Source organism: Sander vitreus, chromosome 20, assembly GCF_031162955.1.
Source record: "Sander vitreus isolate 19-12246 chromosome 20, sanVit1, whole genome shotgun sequence".
Classification (NCBI taxonomy): Eukaryota; Metazoa; Chordata; class Actinopteri; order Perciformes; family Percidae; genus Sander; species Sander vitreus.
Window position 1 is genome coordinate 26929963 of NC_135874.1, and position 26101 is coordinate 26956063.

Genomic DNA, 26101 nt, shown 5'->3' on the forward strand with positions numbered 1-26101 from the left:
TTTCGAGTTTAGAAGCTAAGTTCTTTGGCTAAATGGAGAGAGGTAGCTTTGTACAAGTTGGCCACCTGTGCAGAATCCAGGGTTGTGGCAGAGACATTTGGTGTCAGCGAGACAACCGTTCACTGCTGTGTATACGCGGTGTGCAGGGCCGTACGATTCAAGCTGTTGGACCAATTCGTCAATTTCCCGACGTGGCTGAGGCCCAGGCTACAGCACCCCGCAACTCCACCACGCACCGTGTGCCACAAGTGTATGGCGCACTGGATGGGACCCGTATCCTGTTCTTTCCCCCGTCCGATGGATACTGGGACTATAGTCATATGAGTTACATGTTACGACGTTACGACACAATTTATTTGGCAAAGCTGTTTCCATCTCCCATTTTGCGCAAAAACCACCTCATGCGAGCGTAAAAACGTTTTTGCGAATTTGAGGACGTTTTTTTGTGTGTGTGTGTGTGCATGTGTGCGTCTGTGTGTGTGTGTCTCTGTCTGTGTGTGTGTGTGTGTGTGTGTGTGTGTTTCAAACACCTCGTCCCATCCGTCTCCGCTGTGTGTATCCTGCTCCATAAATATTGGTGGTGTGGAGGTCTGACCTTGTCATGTGTTGACTGATGCCGTCACCCGTCAATCCCTCACTGCAGACGGACGACTGTCTCAGGCTGAGTGCACGACGCCCGCTCTGTCCTAAACCATCTGAACATAACATGAGACTCAGAGGAGCTCAGCGGGGGAGATTAAGTCTTAATTGATCCTACAAACAATCACATGTATCAGATTGTCCGTCTATTACATCCACTCTGTTTGGTAGTTTCTCCTTATATCAAATAATGATAAAAACAGACATGTAGGCCTATAACAATTATTACATAATTGTCTAATCACAATCTTTTTTAAGTAATCGCCTTTTCTTTGTTTAACCGCAATTAACTGCTAACATTAGTCCTAATCAATGACTGTTGATGGTTTTGTCAATTTTATGTTCATATAAGGACAAAATACAGTGTTTTATAATGAAAAAGAGAGCGTGGTTTACTTCATAGGCTGGTTACTTGTGTTATTATATGATCTGGGTCACATGACATAATATATTTGACATTTGATATTACTAAAAGATGTATCCTGGAATTCATTCAAAACTTTATTTGTTTGAAAAATAAATACATGAATAGCACAAAAAGTAAGGAAATTTGTGTTTGGTAGATTATTTCTCTGTGGTAACAATGCTTTTTGGCAATAAATCTTATACCATTGGAAAGCCTGTTTAGTTCTCTTTCAAATGATGCCACATTTGTAAGGAACATGCATTTGTGGTATGAGCAGCAGCGCTGAGTATGTGGGTTGCGCACATGAAAAATTTGCCAAATCTTCTCTGCCAATGCCAAACAGCTTATTCTGCCATTGACTGTTTGGTGTTTGGTGGTTTGGATGATTGAAGTTTGAAGAAACAAGACATATTGGCAATTGATTCATTTCACAAACAGGAGCCTCAGTAGCGTGTGGAAGAACCATACACAGCCACAACAGCCTGGCACCTCCTCCTCATGCTGGTCACCAGCCTGGTCACACACTGCTGTGGGATGGCATCCCATTCTCCAACCAGCATTTGTCGCAAGTCAGCCAACGTGGTTGTGTTGGTCACTCTGGCACGAACAGCACGCCCAAGATGATCTCACAAGTGTTCAAAGGGGGTGAGGTCAGGACTGCTGGCAGGCCATTCCATCCTCTCCACTCCCACATTCTGGAGGTAGTCTAAATTTTTCATGGGCGCAACCCACATACTCAGCGCTGCTGCTCATCCTACAAATGCATGTTCCTAACAAATGGGGCACCATTTGAAAGAGAACTAAACAGGCTTTCCAACGGTATGAGATTTATTGCCAAAAGGCACTGTTACCACAGGGAAATAATCTACCAAACACGAATTTCCTTACTTTTTAAGTTTATTTTCAAATTTGACTGAAAGAGACAATTATATTGTTAATTGCAATTATTTCTGTGACAATTAATTGTTTAGTAAAATTTGGAGTTGTTAGCACAATACATGTCATCTTTGTCTTCTTCTATCAAAGTTTATACGGGTTACACAAAATGATTGCACGGCTTTGGAGGCCAGTAAATCTGCACAAATAAGAGCAGCCCCAAAGTAAAGCACCTCTAACTGCACTGTCAAGGGAATAGCGTCTCTGTGCTTCTGTGCTATTTATTTGCACATATTTAAATGAGGTAATATGCAGAGATTTCGGACAAAATTGGCCTCACTTCTAGGCAAATGAGTCTTGTTGCAAAAACACTCCAACTCACAAAGATCAGCACTAACAGCCACACGCTATCAGTGAATTATATTAGTTATTAGCTTCTTCAGAGTATTGGTGGTAATGAGGTTTTATGTGTGATTTGAGTGTCCACTTCAAATCACGCCTTCTCCTTTGACACTCTGAAGGTGTGTGTTTGAAAACACCGACGGCACTGACAGACTGGGATATTAAGTCTTTCTGTCATCTTTTAATAACTTGCCTGAAGTTTTGAGGAATGCACCTCCTCAGTCAGGACCTGTAGCTCGCGCTCTCAACATTTTCTGTTTTTGTTTCTCCATGCTATTGTTCTGTGGGTTTAGCTTATAGGGATTTTGGGGATGTTTCATGTTAAACAGAAAGATTTTACTCTTTAACAAAAGGTCTATCTCTGTAGGGATCCTTTCCATAATGTTGTCAGACACTTAGAACAATAACCTGAGCCTTTCAGTGGCAAAAACAACACTTTTAGTGGACGTAAATTGAAGGTGCGCAATTGCAGCTTGTTTCACCGCTGCCAACTGCAGCAGTCTTGCTTCGTACTGAACTGGAATTTCGAAAGTTGTTGTTTCCATCAGTCACTTAGACACAAAAACATGGGAAAATAAGGTCCAGGTTTTAAAAAGTACCGAAGTTACCCTTTAATAGAAGATGATCTGGCTACTGATGATGATGATGATGATGATGATGATGATGATGATGATCTTTGTGTGTTTTAGAGTTTCAAGCTAAACGTGGACGTCCACAGCGCTCTGAAGGAGAGTGTCATGGAAGAAGGCAGAGCACTGCTCACCGTCATCACCTCCCACCAATCAGGTACACGCACGCACACATGCACGCATGCACACACACACACACACACACACACACTCACTCACGCACACACACTCACTCACGCACACACACTCGCACTAAGGCATGGATACCCGACCTGAGCCCGATGGGTCCCGACGGTACCCGACGGGCCGGGTCGGGTTCGGACAGATATTTAGAATTTATGGTCGGGTTCGGGCTGGGCTCAGTCACATCAGCGTGATAAGACATTTGTTGTAAAATGGTGCTGCGGCTCCTTTAAGAGAGCTCATGTGTCTGTGTGTGTATGTGTCTATGTGGAAGCTGGTCAGAAGAGAGAGAGAGAAAGAGGAGCAGACGTGTAAATGCGACCGGAGCAGAGTTGTTCATGTTATAACGGCGGCCCTGGAGGTACCGAGTCTCCCCTGGTTTTCTGATCACGGTCGGAAACGAAGCAAGCAGTGAAGGTTAACACATTGAACATTTTAACAGCTTATTAACGTGAGCTTGTTGCCCCGTGTGCGCTGATGACCTCATTCGTTGACATTTCTGAATGCCTTCCTACAGTTGCTTAATAAAAGCTTTCCACACAAACAAACGTACATGTGTCATTAGTATGAGAAAAAAAAAGAGATTTTAACTGTGTCGCTCTCGGGCCGGGCTCGGACAGAAAAATTCGGCCCGATCCACACTCTAACTCGCACGCACACACACACACACACACACACACACACACACACACACACACACACACACACACACTCACTCACTCACTCACTCGCACACACTTGCACACACTCGCGACACACACACACACACACACACGGCCATAACGGAGTCCCAACTCTGATGCATGTATTATTAATATTTGGATTAACTGAGTGACCTTCAGAGAGGGATGAAGACAAAGAGACAGAGATAGAAAAGCAGAAAGAAAAAAGAAGAAAAAAGCCAGCGGCCAGAGAAAGCTGCCAGGGAAAGAAACATTCAATATGATTTTATATTTTCCAAAACTCTTTGCAGCCACAGTGAGAAAGAGAGAGAGAAAAGACAAAAGAGGTCATAATAACTTTGTTAATGTCATGGAAAGATTGTGATTTGGATTTAAATGAACCACTTTGTTAAGGTTAGGGAACCTCTGCATAAAGATCTTTTCCTCTGATAAATAAGAGTCATAATTCACACGACCACTAGAGGTCCTTTTTTAAAGTACAGTCCCGGATGAAGGCAGCTTAGAAATCCCAAAACACTAGTCTGTAATCGGTTATGACTGATATATAAATATTGAAATATTACTTCTGTCCGACTTGTTGGATTTGCTAGTTTATGATAACAAAACAACAAACTCTTTAATCTGTGACTTTTCTGCTTCATAGTCAGATGAAATACCTAACACACAAAAACAAACGGAAACACAAAACTGTTAAAGAAACGATTCATCAGAAAAATGATATTGACAAAGCCTTTTTCTCCACCTATTCTTCAGCGTACACACACACACACACACACACACACACACACACACACACACACACTGCGGCAGTTCTGCGGCAGTCCTCAGACCTTCCGGTGAAATCGCAGGTCTTCCCATTCATTTTGAGTGGGGGTAGTGTTTTTAGGCTGCGGCCCCACATCACGCTGCGGTGGCCAATCATGTAACCAGCTATCAGACTTGTGTTTTGAGGCGGTACAAGAGTCCCGTACAGGAAACAGGAAACATCGCTGCCTCGATCGCTGCCACAAGAACTAACATTGGAACTACAGCTCGCACGAGCTGTAGTTCCAATGAGACAACCTGTAGGGGGACCGAAGAGGGAAAAGTTACATAGTATGTCTTTAAATTGGACATACATGGGAGAGGAAAAATTTAAATTAGACTTAGAAAATGGATGACCAGAATCATTTTTCTCTCACTTTCCTATCCTGGCTTCGCTATCTCTCTGTTTCTTTCCCTCTGGTTTATCCCTGCGTCCCTCGCCCTGCAGGTCTGAAGGATATCCTCCATATGGTTTCCAGCCAATGGGATCAACTCCAGCGGCAGATCCGGCGCCAACATGGCTGGATGCTCCGTGCCCTCCGCTGCATCCAGGCCCGCCTCCTCTACACCGGCCAATCGCACCAGCCCTTCGCAGCCTTGGTGGACCCGTCGGCCAATCGGCAGGCTCCGTGCCCATCGGACGGCCTCAAGGTAAAAATCGAACGGTGGTTATTTATTTTTCTGTTTAGCCTTGAAGCTCTCCGTTATTCTGTCCATCTGTTTTTCATTTGTTTTTTAAACTTTGGTTTATATCCTTCCATTTCCTCTCCGGTTGATCCCTGTTATCCCTCTCTCTTTCTATCACACACACACACACACACACACACACACACACACACACACACACACACACTCACTCACTCACTCACTCACTCACTCACTCACTCACTCACTCTCTCTTTCTTACCCAGGATCCTTTGTAAACTTCTTCATTCCGTTTGTATTGTCAGTTGCCGTCCTGATGGTTTCTCAGTTCTCATTGGCTGCTGGTAATTGGCTGTACTTAGTTAATTAGATGTAATCAAAGATCCTCTGTACTAAAGAGCGCATTTCAAGCAGCGCCAAAGGTATGAAACATTACACACTTCCTGTCTCCAAAAGGGGCGTGGCCTCGTTTGAAAGTGTATTGAACATCGTTTGGATGGATGAAAAAATTATATTTCTATAATTTATTATTTTCTTTTGCTAACATTAGATATTTACACAGCAGTCATATTCCTGTCTCATTTGATCAATTTAATTTTTTTCTCTTCCCTGTTCGTCTTTTATTTTCCTCCTTTTCCTCCGAGCAAACCTGATTCTGTCTATTATTTAGTTGCAATTAGAGCTGCAGCAGCCTGAACAGTGTGTGTGTGTGTGTGTGTGTGTCTTGGCCGAAGCACATTAACAGTCCATTCATTATCCGTGTGAATCTCCCTCTGCACTTAATGCTTTGATCCGTAAAAAAACTTCCAAAACAACAAACTGAGGTGTGAACCTGCTGAATTATTCCTGTCGGCTTCACATACTTCTGTGATATTTTCAATAATTCAGATCACGTCTGTTCTGGGCAGCTGAACAGTGAACCTACTGAAGTTAGTGAAACTAACAGCGAAGTACTAAACCTGCAAGATCTTCCCTCTGTGGGCGCTAACAGCCAAAATGGCTCCCGGCGTTTTCAGAGGTAACCAGAGCTTTCTTCTGCTCCGTTAGAGTCAAGTCCAAGTCAAGTTCTGAAGTTATTTAAGACAGGTGCAAATCAGGACTAAAGTCATCCAAAACATGTCCAAGTCAAGTACAAAATAGTTTGAGCCAATTTCAAGTCTGTCATTCGAGACGTCTAAGTCAGGACTCAAGTTATTTAAAGGGCTTATATAATGCTCATTTTCAGGTTCATAATTGTATTTAGAGGTTATATCAGAATAGGTTTACTTGGTTTAATTTTCAAAAAACTCCATATTTTTGTTGTACTGCACATTGCAGCAGCTCCTCTTTTCACCCTGTGTGTTGAGCTCTCTGTTTTAGCTACAGAGTGAGACATCTCACTTCTGTTCCATCTTTGTTTGGAGTCGCACATGCTCAGTAGCTAGGTTAGGACTACTAGCCAGTCAGAAGCAGAGTATGAGGGCGTGTCCTGACAGTACCTAGGTAAGGACTACTAGCCAGTCAGAAGCAGAGTATGAGGGCGTGCCATGCTAGCAGCTAGGTGAGCATTATAACGTGTGTTACAGAGTGACCACGTTTGTCTCTGAAGTAAAGGCTGGACTACAATAGAGATGTTTGGAGCAGTTTGTGAACAGTGTTTTCTGTTGGAGATGGTAAGTCCCTTTGGGGGTGGACTTTGGGCTTTTTCACTTTCTAAACCTATAACGTGTACAAAAAAGGATATATAACACAATAAAGGAAAGGGAGAAAGCCAAAAAGCATAACATGAGCACTTTAAGTGAAGTCTAAGTCAGACTCAAGTTATTTAAGTAAAGTCTAGGATGAGTCAAGTCATTTGAGAGAAAACCAAGTCTCATTTAATTTAAAATAAAAGTACAGTTTGTTGCCTAAAATTTCCTTTTAGGTGAAGCCTAGTTTCGTATTGCCAGCTCTATTGCCACAGTGCTGTGGGGTAAGGTCTGGTTGCATCACAGATGCATTCTGGGATAGGAGAAAAAAAAACTTTCTGGGTTGTTTGCATTTCTTTAAACCAATCACAATCGTCTTGGGCGGCGCTAAGCTCCGGACGCAGCGGCGGTGGCTCTGCTAAATAGCCTCAGGAAGGAACTTGTTTTGGTGGAACATTTGCACCCCACATAGAAAACGCCACATACAATATTAAATGAAGTTAACTGACACAATACAGTAACGTGAGCTATTTAAATTAGCTGATACATTGTTAAACCTTATCTGCTCTTACCAGTGTGTCTCCGTGTGTACTTCGTCCACAGCAATCCCACCAATCAGTCCCAAAACGTCCCAGTTAGAAAATGAAACTCCATCTATGTCACTTTGAGGCGCCATGTAGAGGCGTCAGACAGCTTGATGGAGGAATAAGCAATATGTGCAGTTAGACTCCCTGAATGTGGCTTTGCTGTGTGTTTATCATCTGCTTGTGCTCTTTAATGACAATCAGATGCGTGGCCTAATTACCACCACAGACACAGAGGCCGGGGCAGACTGCACGGTCAACCAAGGGCATCATGTTTATGTGTGCGTGTTTATGGCAGTGGTGGAAGAAGTATTCAGATCCTTTACTTAAGTAAAAGTACTAATACCACACTGTGAAAATACTGTTACAAGTAAAAGCCCTGTATTGAAAGTTTTGCTTCAGTAAAAGTCTGTAAGTATCATCAGGAAAATGTAGTTTTAATAAAGTATTAAAAGTAAAGAAGAATCCTCCCATTGTAGAAAGTGTAAAGGATCCAACCAGTTGTGTGTTTAATGGTCTAATCATGTCAGCTGGACTTGTAGGCCGTTTTATATTGTTGGCTAGTTTACTTTATAATAAAACATCAGATGTTATAAACTACATGTGCTATGTGTGCAGTAATCTTAATGTGTAAAGTAACTAGTAACTAAAGCTGGAACAGATGAATGTAGTGGAGTAAAAAGTACAATATTTCTCTCTGAAATGTAGCGGAGTAGAAGTAGAAAGTAGCATGAAAAGAAAAGACTCAAGTAAAGTACAAGTACTTCAACATATGGACTTTAGTACAGTACTTGAGTAAATGTACTTGGTTACATTCCACCACTGGTTTATGGACCTCATATGATACAAGAAAATGACCAAGGGCAGAGGGTAGGTAAACACACCGCTGTGTGTGTGTGTGTGTGTGTGTGTGTGTGTGTGTGTGTGCGTGTGTGTGTGTGTGCGTGTTTGCGTGTGTGCACGTGTGCGTGCGTGTGTGTGTGTTTGTGTGTGTGCACGTGTGTTCTAAATGAACATAACCTTGACTAAAGGGCAAAATAAAGGGCAAATTGGAATAAATTTATCAAATTATAAAGCCTCGTACAATATTTATAACCAGCGGTTCCACTATTCATTACAAAAGATTAAATACCAACTTGTATCAATAATTCATCCTCTTAATCTTCATTTTTAGTGCGATTAAGAGCAGAATGAAATGACATATTTCACACCCGGCTGTATGGTAGTTAGCATGCAATTTGGTGAATGTGACTGCAGTCTGAATATATAACACATTTGGACACAATTATCTAAACACAAAATCCTACCAGCTTAATAATTACAGCACTGACGTCTCACGACATAACACATCGAAATTGAAAGACACCAAGAATGTTGAAATAATTTAGAAATATATTTACAAGTCAACAGCTCAAGAGAACATGATGATGAACCATCACAGATTAAAAGAAACTATTAAATATTTACACGTTTACAAAATGAAATAAATTAATATGATATATTATGAGATAAGGCTGCAACTAACGATTATTTTCATAGTCGATTAATCTGTCGATTATTTTCTGGATGAATGGATGAGTTGTTTGGTCTCTAAAATGTCAGAAAATGGTGAAAAATGTCCTCAAATGTCTTGTTTTCTCCACAACTCAAAGATATTCAGTTTCCTGTCCCAGAGAAGAGAAGAAACTAGAACAATATTCACATTTAACAAGCTGGAATCAAAGAATTTTTACTTTTTGTCTTAAAAAATTACTCAAACCGTCTAATCGATTATCACAATAGTTGACGATTAATTTAGTCGACAACTAATCGATTAATCTTTGCAGCTCTATTATGAGATATTAATCCATTTTTACATGATGATAATAATGATGTCAACAACTGGCTCTTTTGAACAGCATGGCTGACGTCTCACCTGGATTTAATTCATTCCTCACCATCACGTTCAATTACGACTGGGTATTGGCCGAAATAATCCAGTACCAAGTAGTATCGAAACTTCCTCAGTAAAACGATGCCTGCGTTCGATCCTTTTTGGACCCAGATCTAGAAAAAAAACGACTATAAGTCTGGTTTTGCTCGCAGCCAATCACCGCAAACGATTTCATAAACCGATTTAACAAAAGCAGCTACAACCCACATAGCGGTGTTTTTGATGGAGTTGGTAGTTCATTGTGCTGAGATACCATCAAAATGTTCCAAAATATTTATCCACTACATAACTGGCGTCTGATAAAAAAATAAATGCATTAAATGCGGAAGGATTATTTCAAATGAAGAAGTCTATTGGTATCTGTGTCACTTTAAGACACGTGTCAAACTCAAGGCCCGCGGGCCAAATGCGGCCCCTCGCACATTCTGATCCGGCCCGCATATCAATTTAGGTTCACAATCAATTTTGGCCCACCTAGTTGTGCGCCAAACCAAAAACATGGGAAACTGTTTTTTCATCTTGCAATTACGCCACACTCAAAGCAGAATTTGGCAAATGTGCCGACTTTGAGACTCAGAAGTTCCCCCAGAAGCAGAGAGTTTGCATATTCAGGCTGTGGAAGAGCTTGTTGTGAGTCAGCTGTGTGCTAGCCTACTTAGAAGATGTAATCATTGTTTTGCTTGATTTGCTAAATTCTAGGCTGGCTGAGGAACTTTTGCTGACTTTTTCAGGGCTGTATGTGGACCAAAGTGAGAAGACTATATGAGACATGCAATAATTGAGTCAAAGATATTTTACTTTTTCGATTAAATAAAAGCCAATAAACTATACATGTCTGGCCCCTGATGTGATTCTCTTTTTCCACTGTGGCCCTTAGTGAAATTGAGTTTGATGATACCCAGCCCTACTTGCAACCCAATGAAGCCCAAGTATTTTTCGATGTTTAAGGTTGTTCACTTCTGCTGTCAACGTCTTTAGTGTCAGCATGCTATCTGGACAAAGCTAGACTTTTTTGTTGGAGAGACAGATGATTTTGGTGTTATTACTTTAAATAATCATAGACCAAAGTCTGAAAAAGTTGGTGTAGATGTCTGAGTCCATGATATCTGCAATATCATTTTGTCTCTTGACACGGCATAACCACAACTTCCCGAATTTGAAACGGCAGAAGCTAACACACTTCTCCGCCAGGCTGAAGGTTAAGATGAAATGGCCTACCTTCGTCCTCTTGGCTCCACTGCTCTTTACTCCGTCTTTCAACCAACCTAGTCCTCTGTGCGGCGTCAAACAACGTCGATACTTCATTGATAGTCATTTGTAGACAAGACACGGACATAACATTAACACAACTTGATGGGGAAAATGTCACGGCAATCAGAAAACCGACTCTCTTTTAGTCTGCTTCACTTCACACGCCACACCCACCTCAGACTGGCAAACCAATGGAAACCAATAGGTGGATCCTGCCGTGACTCTCTCGAATGGCTTAGATGTTAAACATCACTCTTTTGAAAATAGAAGTTTGAGGTTGTTTGGTTCAAGCACTGATCTTTGGCTCATTTTGGATTCGATTCAATCTTTCCTGAACATCTTTCATCTGTTCGCCGTTTAATGTATCACCGATAACGCAATGAATTAATAGCGACAACAGGTGTTATGCAAGGTCATTAATTTAGGCAGGGCCTTAATGAGTCTCCAATGAGTCTCCAATGAGTAATACTGTGTGTGTGTGTGTGTGTGTGTGTGTGTGTGTGTGTGTGTGTGTGTGTGTGTGTGTGTGTCTCTCTCTCTTGGTGCCCATAAGAGCTTGTTGTTACTGGTGTTAACATATGTCGCTGACAAGGTGTCAGGTGTGACTTTTCATCCCTCCTTCTTTTGCCTTTCGTCATCTCATTTTAATATACTGGTACATTAATCATTTATCAAATGAAAAACAGAAACATACAGGACTAACAGATGGAGCGACACAAAGACATATCCATCCGTCCTTCCTTCACTCCTTGCATCTTTCCCTTGTTCAACCTGTCTTTCCCTCATCCCTCTCTTCTTTCTTTTCTCTCTACAATCATCCATCCGTCCCTTCTTTCCTCCCCTCCCGCTGCCCATCGTCACGTCCATAATGTTTCTTTCTATTTTTCTTTCCTTCTATCCTCCATCCTTCCTACCTTCCCATCATTCCTCTGTTACTTGCATTCATACATCCATCTTTTTACCTTCTCCTTTTCTTGTCTACCCATCTTTTCCTTTTATTATAACTCCATCCACACTTGTTTGTCTCCCTTATACTGTACCTCCATCCTTTTATCCATCCATCTATCCATCCATTTATCCCTAATTGATCATCCTTCCATTCTTTCCTTCCTCCACCTAGTTGTCTGTAATCATCCCCCCTTCCATCCCTCCCACCTACATCTTTTATAACTTTGACCCTCATTCCCCTTTTTTCTCATCTGTCCTGCATCTGTTTCTTCCTCCTGTCAACAGTCTTTTTTGTTTCTTCCTCTCTTCTTGTCATGCTTCCAATCCCCGTGTCCCTCTTTCTCATTTCCCTCTCATCCTTCGCCATCCATCCTTCCATCCTCCAGTTTAAACCCCCGTAGACCTTTGCATTTACATGTCTTTCCCTGCATACCCCATCTCTCCATTCATCCTCCATCTCTCTCTCTCTCTCTCTCCTTCTATCTCTCCAGCTCTCCCCCTCCCCCTCTTTCTCTCTGTCCGTCCGTCCGTCCGTCTGCAGAGGGGCGATTCATGTAAATGTCAGGAAATATCAGAGCTGGGGTGGTGGGATTAGGCGGCGAGAAGAAGATACACTGATAGTAGCAAATATAACGCTCCGACAAGACGGGCAGCGCCGGGGATTAGGACGGACACACACACACACACACACCTGAGATTCAGACAGGGTTTATGTTTGTGTGCAGTTGTGTGAGAATATGTGTTATGTGACTTCTACAGTGTGTCACTGCATTATAAAAAAGATTTGTTGTGCATATGTGAAGATTTTCAAGTGACATCTGTAGTGTATATTGAAGATGAAGGTAAAGGGTGTGTGTGTGTGTGTGTGTGTGTGTGTGTGTGTGTGTGTGTGTGTGTGTGTGTGTGTATGTGTGTGTGTGTTTTGTCAGGGTGAGTGAGCGCAGAAAGAGAGGGAGCTCTAGAGGTAGAAAGGTGTTTAATACGAGTGTGAAAGCAGTGTAATATTTAACAGCTTAGTGGGATTTGTCTGTCACATTACAGGGGATTGGACTGACTCTGGCAACACACACACACACACACACACACACACACACACACACACACCCTAAAAAGGTGGGTGGATGAATCTGAATCTTTCTCTGGAGTTACAGGTGTTTTCCGTTATGTTTTTAATAACTTCACCACTGCACTTTTTGGGGAGGAGAGTATTCTTTTTTAATCAACCTGGGGGGAGTTAATATTCTACATTTGAAAAATAAAAATAGCTGCAAACAAAAAATAACAAAAGCAACTTAAAATACTCAGTATTTCCCCACCCTGACTGTATTCCTGGCAGCGTGGAGAAGACTTTGAAACAACAAAATCTTAGTAATTAAAAAATATTTTTAGCAACTTTGATATTTTTATATATTTATTTAAGTGGGGATTGGAAATATAAGATGGTTATTTAAAAGAACTTTTACATTTTGAAAACGATCTGATCACTTAAAGCCTTTTTATAAGCCTGTATGGATCTTAACAGGACATCTCGGCGTACTGAAGGAATTTAGTGTAGAAAGTCACGAGCAATATAATAAAACTGTAGAATAATGGTACCTCGCAGGTCCTAACATTGTGAGAGACGCGAGGAAATCACGCGAGGAGAGAGGAAACGAGGGAATGTGTTTTTAGAGGCCTGGGATCTACTCTTTGTGTTATAGCGATTGCTCCTAAAATAAGTTTGTTAATTGTTATTCGTTTTATTTATTCTTTCACATGCCAGCATTTATGTGCAATAATTAGGGCTGTCAAACGATTACATTTTCTTAATCGTGATTAATCGTTGAATATCTATAGTTAATCGCGATTAATCGCATGTTTCACATGATTAGAATTCTATTATTTTGCATTTCAGAACTGTTTTTAAGTCCATATTAACAATGGAAAGCCGTTCTTACCAGTGGATCTTGATTGGGAATCAAATTAATGCAAAGGAAATGACTTTATGAACATGATATTAAGATTTGTATTTGTTTATTTATTTAATCTAGTCATACATTTGAATCTGGAGTCAATATTAGGGTTGGGTATTGTTTGGTTTGGACACCGCTGCTAAAGCGGTACTTTTAAAACGGTACCGGTGCCTTAACGGTGCCTGAACCGATACTTTTTAAGAAAGTTAAAAAAAGACAGGTACTAAACAGTCGTCGACATTAAAGAACGGCTTGTTTATTGCTAAGGCCATATGGTCAACATTAAATGATTTAATAATAATGTATAACAATAACAATAACTTATTTCACTAGTAAATAGCTGTTGAATGACAAAAACAACAACAGATGGGAAAAGGGCATTTAACAACAACTTTGAATGCACCACGAGGATGTAGTTTACCAGTTTCATTGAACGCACCGTCTGTGTTGTTTCTCCGACGGCAGCTGCAGATTGTTACATCCCGGTGTTGAATCCTCTACAGTAAAACACAGTCACACTTTACACCGTTTAGCGTTAGCTGTCAGCATTTTAACCCTGTTTAATCCAGCTACTAGCTAGCGGTAGGCTAACGTTAGCTGCTGTCGAGTATAGTGTTAACTAGCGTCACGTGAAGCAATGTTTCTGTTTCCTGTAACGTCTGTTTCAGACCATCAGAGAGAAATGCAGACATATCAGTGGCACCAGAATGAGGCGCTGAAATTGGCGTGGATGGCAGGATGTGTTAGGAGGAAGTACGGCAAAATAGTATCCTGTTAGGCACGACGCAAAGCCGAGTGAAGTGAAAATAAATTAATAAATGGCGGCATGCGATTAATACGATTTAAAAAAAAAAAATAACGCTTTATGCTCAGCTCTTAATCCCATCGCAATTAACGCGTTAATGCTGACAGCCCTAGCAATAATCCAATCATTTATGTATCATATGCAACGCACTTTACTGTGAGAAATGGACTTTTATTAAATGGAATTTTAATTGCATACGTTGGCAATGAGTGTATGGCCAATTGTGTAGTGCAAGTGAGTATGGATAGATGATGAATAGGAACATTATTTATTTATTTGAGGCCATTTTTTCTTTTACAATGACAATAAAGTCTCTATCTATATCTCTAATTCTAAAACTACTGAAAGAAAACACTGAGTTGTAATGATATAATGCATACTTTTGTGTGGGACAAAAGTGTCAAAACCACTTTAGTTCCCTGTTGGTCTTTAGTGACCCGACAGAAGGTAAAATGCCCAAATAAAACAGTCGATAGAAGAGCAAATCGGTCAGAAACTGGAGGGAGGTTGAAAACATCTGAATGCGACCCTGAAGAAAATTCACATCTCATGTTTTTAAATAACATTTTCATCTTAATTTAAATATATATTTTCTATATTTGCGGTGGGTGCAGAGGTTGGGGCGTGTCACGCAGGCTGAGGTGTGAGAGAGGTGATAGGTCGAGATTAAACCATGTTCCTTTGGACACGGGGGACACAAATCATGTTAGAGAGCTGAACCAAACAGCCCTGAGCACGCACACACACACACACACACACTTTGAACACACATGCATCAGAATTTCTCAAAGAAAACATGTTGCGTTTTGTGTGTGTGTGTGTGTGTGTGTGTGTGTGTGTGTGTGTGTGTGTGAGAGAGAGAGAGCGAGGGGGAGGGAGAGAAATATTCAGGTAAGAAGTGATAAGTGACCTCCTGGGTGGCACTTCACGCAGTCTGAGCTGAGTTAAATAGTGTGTGTGTGTGTGTGTGTGTGTGTGTGTGTGTGTGTGTTTGTGTGTGTGTATGAGGCACTTGTACATTTGTGATTGTGACTGTTGGCACTTGTATGGTGACTCTGACTGTGTGTGTGTGTGTGTGTGTGTGTGTGTGTGTGTGTGTGTGTGTGTGTGTGTGTGTGTGTCTTATCAGTGTAGCTGGTGGAGACAGCTTGTTGGCCTCGGGCCTCTATTTCACCCTACAGACCACACAGAAAAGGAGGGGGGGGGGGGTTGGAGGTGAGAGAGAGGGAGGCAAGGAGGGAGGGAGGAGTGGAGTAAGGTTGGGGATAGATGAAGAGAGGAGGAATCAAGGCAAAATAAAAGAGTCAGAGAATGGAAGGAAAAAGATGGATAAAAGTTGTTAGTCTGCTTTTCACCTCCCAGACTGTGGGACAGGAAGTGATAACCCACTCAATGGCGCTCAAACGGTCTTGTACAAATTACATTTCTATTCCTATAATTTGCTTTGCCGAGTACGTTCTTTAAGGGAAACATAATGATTAGCGGCAACATATTTTTAAGTAAAGGAAGTACCACATGGGTGGTGGTCAGGGTGGATGTTGGCCAACCAGTCCTCCAAACTATACAACCATATCGGCCGTTTGTTCCTTACCCTCCATTAGGGTTGGGTACCTAAACCCGGTTCCCACGTAACCGGTAGGAATCGGACCGGATTAGAACGGACAAAATGTCCCACTTTCTCTGTAGTCTACCGTTAGCTAGCTACCGTAAATGTAGGCTTTTTTGGGCTTACCAAAACGGACGTAAAAGCATATTAACCATTCACTGCACGTGATATGCATATTACATCTTTGAGGTCATTTTTCAGTTTTTCAAGAATCGGTTTAGGAATGGGAATCGTTTTAAAAGCACCGGTTCGGCATCGGAATCGTAAAAATCCAAACGATGCCCAACTCTACCCTCCATATGGCCCACAGGAGTGTTTTCAAAAATTAGCGCCCCTAGCAGCAGCAGGAAATACAACCCACAGAAGTATTTTCCATCCTGATATCTAAACCAGACAACTCAACTATCACGGTAAAAAAGATGGTGGTTTGAGACAAAATCAGGAGTTCTGGTTAGAACGTGACAAAGCTCAGTTTGTTCTGTTTGTTCCGTAAAGTTAAAAACTAAAACTTGCCGTTTCCTTTCCTTTTCAAACGGGACATGAACCCTGGTCTCCTGGGTGGACGTCCTGTGTTTGTTTGACCCATCCACCCCCCTAACCTGATTTGGCGCTCTTATATTTTGTCACTTTACTTCCTGCTTTGCTCAAACACAGGACTTTCACCCAGGAGAGCCGGGAATCGCGTCCCGCGTGTGGCGTTTATCAACTGTTTTTTAATAAAGCCTTCCCCAATTTTTCTAAACACAACCGTTTATTGTTTTCCTAAGCGTGTGACATTGGTCACCGTCGTTTTTTTGTCGTTTTTTTGTCGTTTTTTTGTGTTATTAAAGCCTTTCCCAATGTTCTTTTCCTAAACCCAACCTTTTTTTTTTTTTTTTACACACGTGTGACGTTCTCGCAGTAGCACGGCACGTTCTTGTGATAACACGCCACGTGGTATGTATGTTTCCATCTGCTGTATACAGCGTAGACATACATGTGGATAGCTCAAAATGTGTACAGATAACACGCCACTTGGCTTTAGGAAAGTGGCGTGTATGTTTACGCAAAGTCATGATGCCATGTTGGGTTTAAGCAAAACCAGACCATTTTGGCTTAAAGAAAGGACACATGACTAATAAATCATGAAAACTGTTGAAGATTAACTAATCGTTTCAACACACAATTTCATGTTTTTGTTTGACAGCCAGGTCTCCAATCATTGGATTTCGGAGCATCATTGAACGCACCACAATAGAACGGTTCTTCCTTTAGATTTCGGTTAATCAGAGACGTTTATCTGAAGAATGAATCAGTATAATTAAATGGTTTCTTGGGTTCAGGTTACAGTATGTTGTCCACAATTCAATTTCTCATACACAGAAATAATTGTCACATAATTTCATACAAAATAAGTGTTGGTTTTCTGTAACGTCAAACCTCAATTTGACTTTTAACATTAGTCGTGTGACAGAAAGGGTTAAATACAAAAGACCATGCAGCGAGGAAACTCTGAACAGTTGAGTGTTTTTTTTGGGGGCAAAGAGGAGGAAAGGAGGAACAACACGAGGACAGGATACAGTTTTTTTTTTTGAAGTCAAAAGAAGAGGAGGATACGACGAGGGAAAGGAGGGATGTAAGAAATAGAAAAGAAGAGTAGAGGAGGAACAGGGGATGTGATAGAGATCCGGGTCAGCTGACTCTGAGCTTGGAGATTGAAGCATCCTGAACACGCAGAGCAACTCTTCTCCCCCTCTGAGTGATTTAAATATTGACCTCAGGTTATTACGAGCTTTTTAAATCAAATTACCGAGTGTTGGACTCCTGCCTGATACCTGATAGAGCCAATCAGACGGCTCGTCCCGCTGCCTGGAGCTCCACCACACAGCACTTTACATAAATTAAGATTAAAGTTGGGGGAAGTTTGGGGAGTTAGTTTAACCGCACAGTGACACTCTATCAAGATAATTTGTGTTAACAAAATCTCAGCGTTGGGGTTCATCCCCGGTTTAAGATCGGCTAAGCTGCGTTTCCAGGTCATTTAAAGTGATAAAACTGTTTGCAGCTGGAGGGATTTCATGTTACACCGCAGCAGACGGTGTCACGCCAACACTGTATGTTAACGCTTTAAAATAAGTTTGCAGGATCAGGAATACATGCATACAGTCTCGACATATTGAACATATTTAACTCTATTCCTCATGAATGAAGACATAACAGAACCAGTAAAAAATGGCACATTGAAGTATCTTCATCGAGTGCAGTGCTGCGGTTTTTTATCAACAGATCTTGATTTTTTGCATCGTTTTGTGAAACCAATTTAGCCTGAAATATTGACTGTGGTTTATTTTGGGGATTGCCACTAGAATTTAGAACAAAGAGCAAAAATCAATGTTTCTTACGACAGCGTTTGGTTTTGAAATGATGGACCCAGTGGAAAAACTTGGCTATTCTCTAAGATTATAGTCACTTTTTTCAAATCTTAGCTAGTCCTATGGTGTCTAAACTTAACTGTCGTTGCCACATGACATTCACTGCTTGTCGGCTAAAGTCAACTGCAACGGCCGCTGAAAGGACCGACAGCTTACGGAGCTCTGTACTCGCCTCACAGTCACCATTTGTTGGCTAATTTTAACTGTAAAAACAAAACGTTCTCACTCCCAACTCTTAAAATACTGACGCTTGGTCAGTGTCTTTTAGCGTCAGATACCGATGCAAAAATCTCCCTTTAGCATCTGTATGGAACGCACCGTGCAGAGCAGCAGAGCAGCAGCTCCACGCTGCTGTAAGATGACGTAGTATTAAGAGAATCAATGGTAGGGAGTAGTACGAAAGACCGAAAATATGCGCAAGGACGCAGGTCAGGGTGATGGTTGGGTCAAACAACAAAGGGCTCTTTCACCCAGGAGTCCGGGGTTCGTGTCCTGTTCTTGTCCCGCGTGTCACTGAAACCCCATATTTTGTAACCCCACCCACCATCTTTTCTTAAACCCAACTGTCCCGTTCTTGTGCCGCGTGTCAGTTAAATGTACGTCCCGACCCAGAGCGTCAAGAAGTGAGGTCAAGAGTCCCGACCAAGTGCGTCTAAATCTGACGCTAAAGGAGACTTTTTGCGTTAGTAACAAACGCCAAAGGCACCTGACCAAGTGTCCCTTTCTGACATGCTGGGACTGAGAATGGGTTGGTAAAAACAGCTTAACTTAAAGGTGCTCTAAGCGATGTTGGGTGACGTCACTTCTTGTTGATGCTCAAAGTATTGTCAAACTAAACGGGGACTACCTCGCCCCTCCCTCTGCCTCATCCCGTCCCCTCACCACCCACGCACTAACCTCCCAACCCACACCCCCAAATCCTTCTTGTTGGTTATTGGCTGGAACACTGTTTGTTATGGTTCGTGGTGCAGGTTGGCACAGTTTGTTTTTGTTGCCGTTTGTGGAGCCTGGGCTGTCTACAGAGACCGCGTTTTTTTACAGTGTGTTCAGGGGACAGGCAGCTAGCAGATAGTGAGGAGATGTTTTTTACAGTGTGTTCAGGGGACAGGCAGCTAGCAGATAGTGAGGAGATGTTTTTTTACAGTGTGTTCAGGGGACAGGCAGCTAGCAGATAGTGAGGAGATGTTTTTTTACAGTGTGTTCAGGGGACAGGCAGCTAGCAGATAGTGAGGAGATGTTTTTTACAGTGTGTTCAGGGGACAGGCAGCTAGCAGATAGTGAGGAGATGTTTTTTTACAGTGTGTTCAGGGGACAGGCAACTAGCAGATAATGAGATGTTTTTTTACAGTGTGTTCAGGGGACAGGCAGCTAGCAGATAGTGAGGAGATGTTTTTTACAGTGTGTTCAGGGGACAGGCAGCTAGCAGATAGTGAGGAGATGTTTTTTTACAGTGTGTTCAGGGGACAGGCAGCTAGCAGATAGTGAGGAGATGTTTTTTACAGTGTGTTCAGGGGACAGGCAGCTAGCAGATAATGAGATGTTTTTTTACAGTGTGTTCAGGGGACAGGCAACTAGCAGATAGTGAGGAGATGTTTTTTACAGTGTGTTCAGGGGACAGGCAGCTAGCAGATAATGAGATGTTTTTTTACAGTGTGTTCAGGGGACAGGCAGCTAGCAGATAGTGAGGAGATGTTTGCTGTATGTGACAAAAAATGTTGTAGCCTAAAAAACGTGTGACATCGCTTAGAGCAGGGGTTTTCAAACTTTTTGTGCGTGTGGACCACTATTTGTAATCACGAATCTTCGCGGACCACCTCATAATACACATAATAAAATATGTATAGCCTACACACAGTCCTACCTGAATTAATCTGCACCTGTTAATAGGCCTACTAGCACTAAAACTAGAACTGGTCATCGCATCAGTACAACAGGCTTGTTAAAAGAAAGCTTACTGCACACAACGGCTGCCACATATTTAATTTATGTGGACCACAGTTTGGGAATGACTGGCTTAGAGCACCTTTAACTCGTAGGATATCATACGAATTGTTGAGCATAAGTTTTCGTACAATATCATACGAACCGAACCCGTTCATGAGAATGTCAATTATACTTTGCAGTCGGATTCAGCAATGAGGAACATCTCGTGATTTTAGCCCGGAATCAACTCATCGTCATAAGCTTCCGGACTTTGAGGAGATATTGCCGTAAATTGGGCTGATTCAGAAGAAGAAAACACACTGGTTTGGATGAGGGGATAGCTTTTGTGCATCAGGAACTAGATTCACGAGTCTATAATTGGATTAGTCAGTGCATTAATAATGTTTTTCTCCACTTCTCACGGTCTACACATTGATTTATTCGTAAAAGCTTGACTTGTAGTCACATGTCTGCACATACAAGGGTTACAAAGATTTGAACACATGAACAAAGACAGTTTGTACGTTTGATCTGTGTCTGATTTCAATGTTGAAATATATATATATATAAATATATATATATATATATATATATATATATATGTGTGTGTGTGTGTGTGTGTGTGTGTATATGTGTGTGTGTGCGCGTCTGCTCTACCAACTGAGCTAACCCGGCCACAGAGTCAAATGTTTTTAATTCAAATATGGATAAATGTGAAATATTCTCTCACCAGATAATTCATTAGTTTTGTTGACTTCAACTTTCTGCTGTTTGATCTTCAGTCAGAGTCGTAACTCTCCAAACATTATACATTTTTTAAAAGTCTTTTTAATTCACTGATGCAGTGTTTTTTTTTCCTCTCCAGCTTTCTCATTTCTCTTCAGGTGGGCGTTTTTTCATAATGAACTGAGTTTCAACTTGTTGTGCTGTTGTTGTCCTCACAGTGAAGCCAATTGAGTATAAATGACGTTATAATTGATGCTTTAGCCAAACAAAGTGGAGCACATCGACATTCTTAAAACTGTTTTCTGACCTTTTTGCATCAAAGCCTGCGTGATATTGAAAGCTTCTGTTGTTAATTATCACCAATAATCGGCTGCGGCGAATGGAAATGACTGAAATCAGCCTAAATTAATGATCCTCTAAACTACATGCGGTCAGTGAATCCATCTTTTTTTTTTTTTCTCCCCTCATCCCAAAAGTTATCGAGACACAAAGTGAAAAGTGTCTCACGCGCTCCTCCTTCCCACCCACCCACCTGCAACCGTCTACAACGGCTAAATGAAATATGCAAATAATCACTGCCGATCCCAATAAGAAATAATTAACGCTGTCTGCTCTCCGTGGCAGCAGGTATTAGCATGCCAAAGCACTCCAAAATGTAATTTATAAAGTGAGTTTAAAAAAAAAAAAAACGAGCGAGCTCTTTCTGTGTCTTTGCCAACGGCAATCTGACGTTTCTAATGCACTCTGAGAGAGGGAATAAATTGATAGTGGTGGCGGCGTGCGGGCTTTTTCTCTTTTAATTTTCCATTCCTGATATTTCTCAAATATTTAATTACGCGGATGGTAAAAGTGAATATGTAAAGTGAGTGTTTTTCTTGTCTTTTGGAAGCCACAGATGGTTTGTGTCATATTACCTTGTTAAACATGGATACGGTGGCAGTGATTATTAGAGGATGTAGTCGAGTTGGATGAAAGTTGTCGGGAAGTGGCGGCGACAGCAGAATGATTGGTTAACGAGCAGGCGCCTCGAGAGTCGGGGAAATGAGTTTGCTTCGTCCGGCTTCACTCTTTGACTGACTGCTGGAGAAAAGTTTGGGTGTTTCTCCTCCAGCTTTATTTCAGTGGCTGAGTGCAGGAGGGTTGTCAGCGGGGTGTCCATCTTCGTGACTTTCAGCAGGAGCAGCAGTAAATAAGCTTCAACTTTTGCGTCTTTGACATTATATTTCCCTCTGGGCAAAAAAATCCACATAGACCCGTTAACATCTGGCTTTGTATTGGTTAGTTAGTCAGTGTTATTTCTAGCGATGCATCAAATCCAGATTTTTGGGGTTGAAACCGAATACCGAATCCTCGTCCCATCCTCAGTCCATGAACCCAGTAAACACATTAATGAAGTAAACGGTGACTGTCCTTCCTTTGCCGTACCTGAAGTTGCTGCATTCTGGCTGCTGTCTGTAGATTCCTTCATGCTCAGCTCGTATTCTTCCAGATGTTTCATACCAGATGTTGTAACAGCGGTGATGTTGTGTATTGTTTAGGGTCCTCGCCACCACCAGACTAATCAGCATTGCAGATTGAACATGTAGCTGGACTTGAATGGCCTTCTTTTGACTGAAAGTACTGCCAAACAACACTTTTTCTGCTCACCAGTTCCATTTCCACTTCCTCTCAGCCTGCTGCATTGAAGCTCCACCTACGTAAACACCTTCCCGTAATCAACGGCGCCGTCATTACGTCGACCAGCGTAGCGCGTGGAGTGCAAGCGTAGGGTTCCCCGTCAAAAAGCCAAATATTCAGCCCAATCCTGGATTCGGTGCATCCCTGGTTATTTTGGTGTTTTAAAGAGTTAGTTTGGATTTTCCAAAGTCACACAAGAACACATATTCACAGAATCAGAAACAGTTTCTTTTTATTTTAATTTTTTAGACCTTTGTTTCTATAGGACTGCTTAGACTTGAAAGGGCAGAGAGAGGGGGGAATGACATGCAGCAAAGGGCCGCAGGTTGGAGTTGTACCCGCGGCCCGCTGCGTCGAGGAGTAAACCTCAATACATGGGTGCCCACTCTACCAGGTGAGCTACCCAGGCGCCCGCAGAAAAGGTTTTTTGAGTGGAATTTGCCTTGGTGAAAGGTGCATACATAAACAAACAAACAAATTAAACATTAATATGAAACACACAATAAATTTTTTAGGGGTGGCAGTAGCTCAGTCCGAAGGGAGTTGGGTTGGGAAGCGGAGGGTCGAAGGTAAGGTTCAAGTCCCTGTACGGACTGAAGTACGGAGTGTGAACTGATAGCTGGAGCACTGGGCACTGCCAAGGTGCTCTTAAGCAAGGCACCGACCCAACCGCTCAGGGCGCCTGCTCAGCAGTCGCAGCCCACTCACTCTGACTTCTCTCCATTGCATGTATAGGACCTGAGCATGTGTGTATTTCAGGCCTGTGTGTAGTGTATATATATATAATAAAGACTGTAAATTATTATTAATACAGAAAAACAAATGTATACATACCAAATAACTGTTGCATGAGAAAAAAAGAGACTGAATGGGTTGAGAGCAGAATTTGCAAAGAATATATACAGTAGTATGTGCACTCACTCTAAGCAGGTTTTGAGTATGCAGTGTGTTTCGTATAACCAAATCAGTATGCATACTAAAAAAACACTTAGTTGGACACTATTGGGAAGGGAAGCTACTCACGGATGGAAATAAATTGCGTGAAACAGTTCCAGGAAGATCTTGGAAGACAAAAAAACAAGCATTTAAATCATCCAAGGCTTATTTTCTCTACAAAACTGTACCAACAACCCTTTTGATTTAAAACCCAAATCGCATTGTCTTTCAATTTTCCATATTTTGATGTTATTATCCCTACTTCATTTGATCTTAGCTCCATATATTTCTTTATTTCTGCCTTTTTTCCCTCCCCCATACCTCCACACATTTCGACATGACATAACTTTTATACACGCACATAAACATTTACAAACTTCATCCTGCCATTAACATACAGAGCACTTCCCCTCATAATCTCTGTTTTCATAGATATTTGTTTTTATTCTTTGTTGCGTTATTGGACACTTCTTTCTTACAACTAGTATGTAGGACATGACCGAGGTCTTCAGCTTTGACAAAATGCATTTTCTAACTTCCCCAACTTTTTTTCCTACTGGGAGGGACATTAAACTAAAACATGATGCTGAATAAATAACAATCATCAGGAGGTTATCTGACTTTCAGAGTATTTAATGTCCGCTTGTTTGAGGTCATTTTGCGACAAATTTCTTGGGACAGAAATGATGCACATCAGATCCAAGAAGAAAGACAGAGAGGACTCTATTTCAAAATAAGAGCATCCAAAGGAGGAGGATTATTCCATCTCTGATGAGCAGATTAGATGTTTTTCTTTTCTGTTTTCTGGCTGATTGAAAGGATGTCCTGAAACAGTGGACATTATTTTTCATTTAGGAAAGCTGCTGAAGGAATTCTGCTCTGACATATGTTCTCACACACACACACACACACACACACACACACACACACACACACACACACACACACACACACACACACACACACACACAGACTGTCCTCCTGGTGACTTAATTACATCCACCCCCTCTCTGCTCTCAAAGCCACACAATCAAAACCACATTTTGATATCATTTGACTCATTTGTATTCATACACACTTACTGTGCAGACATACACACATATGCGAACACACACACACACACACACACACACACACACACAGACACACTCTGACATGTACTCGCTCTGTTTCTGATCAAAGATTCTCCATCTTGTTCTTAAATAAAAAACATAAAAAAGGAACACTGTAGGCTGTAATTACTACCACACTGGTTGTGTGTGTGTGTGTGTGTGTGTGTGTGTGTGTGTGTGTGTGTCTGTCTGTGTTTGTGTGTGTTTGTCAGAATGTGTGTTTTCTTGTTATTTTATTTAGATTATTTTCTTCTGCTCGTTTCTAGTGTTGATTTGTATTGTCTGAACATGCAATGAATCAGAATGAACTGTGTGTGTGTGTGTGTGTTCTACACCTGATGCTGTATTTATTCCTGTTAGTCTCCTTATTCCTTCTCTCCTCGCTTCATTTCACTGGTGAAGAGTTGAACAGATCTTTCTTTTGATGGGTGGATGAGAGTGGAGGAATTAGAGGATAATGTATGAAGAGAAAGGAAGAGAGCAGTGAGGGAGGAGTGTAACGAAGGAGGAGGAACAGGGGAGGTGGACTGGATTTGAAGGGAAAGAAGAGATAAAAATTGAAATAAACAGGATGGATGAAAGAAAGGATGAGAAGAGGATGGGTGGACAGAGTAGAGTATAAACAGATAAGTATTAAGATGATGGGGACAAATTAATGAAGAAAGGAGGATGGACTGATGAAGGAGAGATACAAAGGGAAAGAGGTGAGGGATGGAAAGAGAAAGGAAAGTCAGGCAACGAAAAGTAGAGGGAGGGGCGGATTGAAATAGGACGAAAAGAGGTGGAGCGCGAGAGAGTAAAAAAGGGAGATTTTGAGAAAAGAGCAAAATGAAAAACATGAATGAGGAGAAAAAGATGGCGGGGTGGATGTAGGTGCTGAAAGAGGGATGAAGGAAAGAGAGAGGGGAAGGAGAAAAACACTGAGTAGAAAAATAGAGGAAGACAAAGAGGGATAGGGGAAAAGATAGAGGTGGTGAAGATTGATATAGTGAAGTTGACTCAGAAAACAGAGGACGAGAAGGATGGAGGGATGATATGTGAGATCCAGAGAGGGATACAACCAGGTTAAGGTAGAAGAAGGATGAAGGAAAAGATGGAGGGAGAAGAGATGGACAGAATAAAGTTTAATAGTGGAAAGATAAATGGAGATTTGGAATGAAAGGAGGCATGGAGGAAAAGATAAAACAAGACATAAGAACAAAAGACGAGAGGAAGGCAAGGGGGGGGGGGTTGATAGAAGAGTGATAAAAGCAAGGTTGAGGAGTCGGGAAAAGGGGGAAGTGCCGAATGTATGAGGGGATGG

The 26101-nt window shown here is 41.6% G+C and overlaps 1 protein-coding gene across 1 annotated transcript in view; it reads left to right on the forward strand.

Moving 5' to 3' along the window:
* Window positions 1-26101, forward strand: part of akap6 (A kinase (PRKA) anchor protein 6) — a 230882-nt gene that overhangs the window by 52851 nt on the left and 151930 nt on the right. Inside the window, exons 11-12 of the mRNA XM_078277378.1 lie at window positions 3013-3109; window positions 5071-5273. Of these exons, the coding sequence (XP_078133504.1) occupies window positions 3013-3109; window positions 5071-5273 (300 nt within the window). The remainder of the gene's footprint in view (window positions 1-3012; window positions 3110-5070; window positions 5274-26101) is intronic.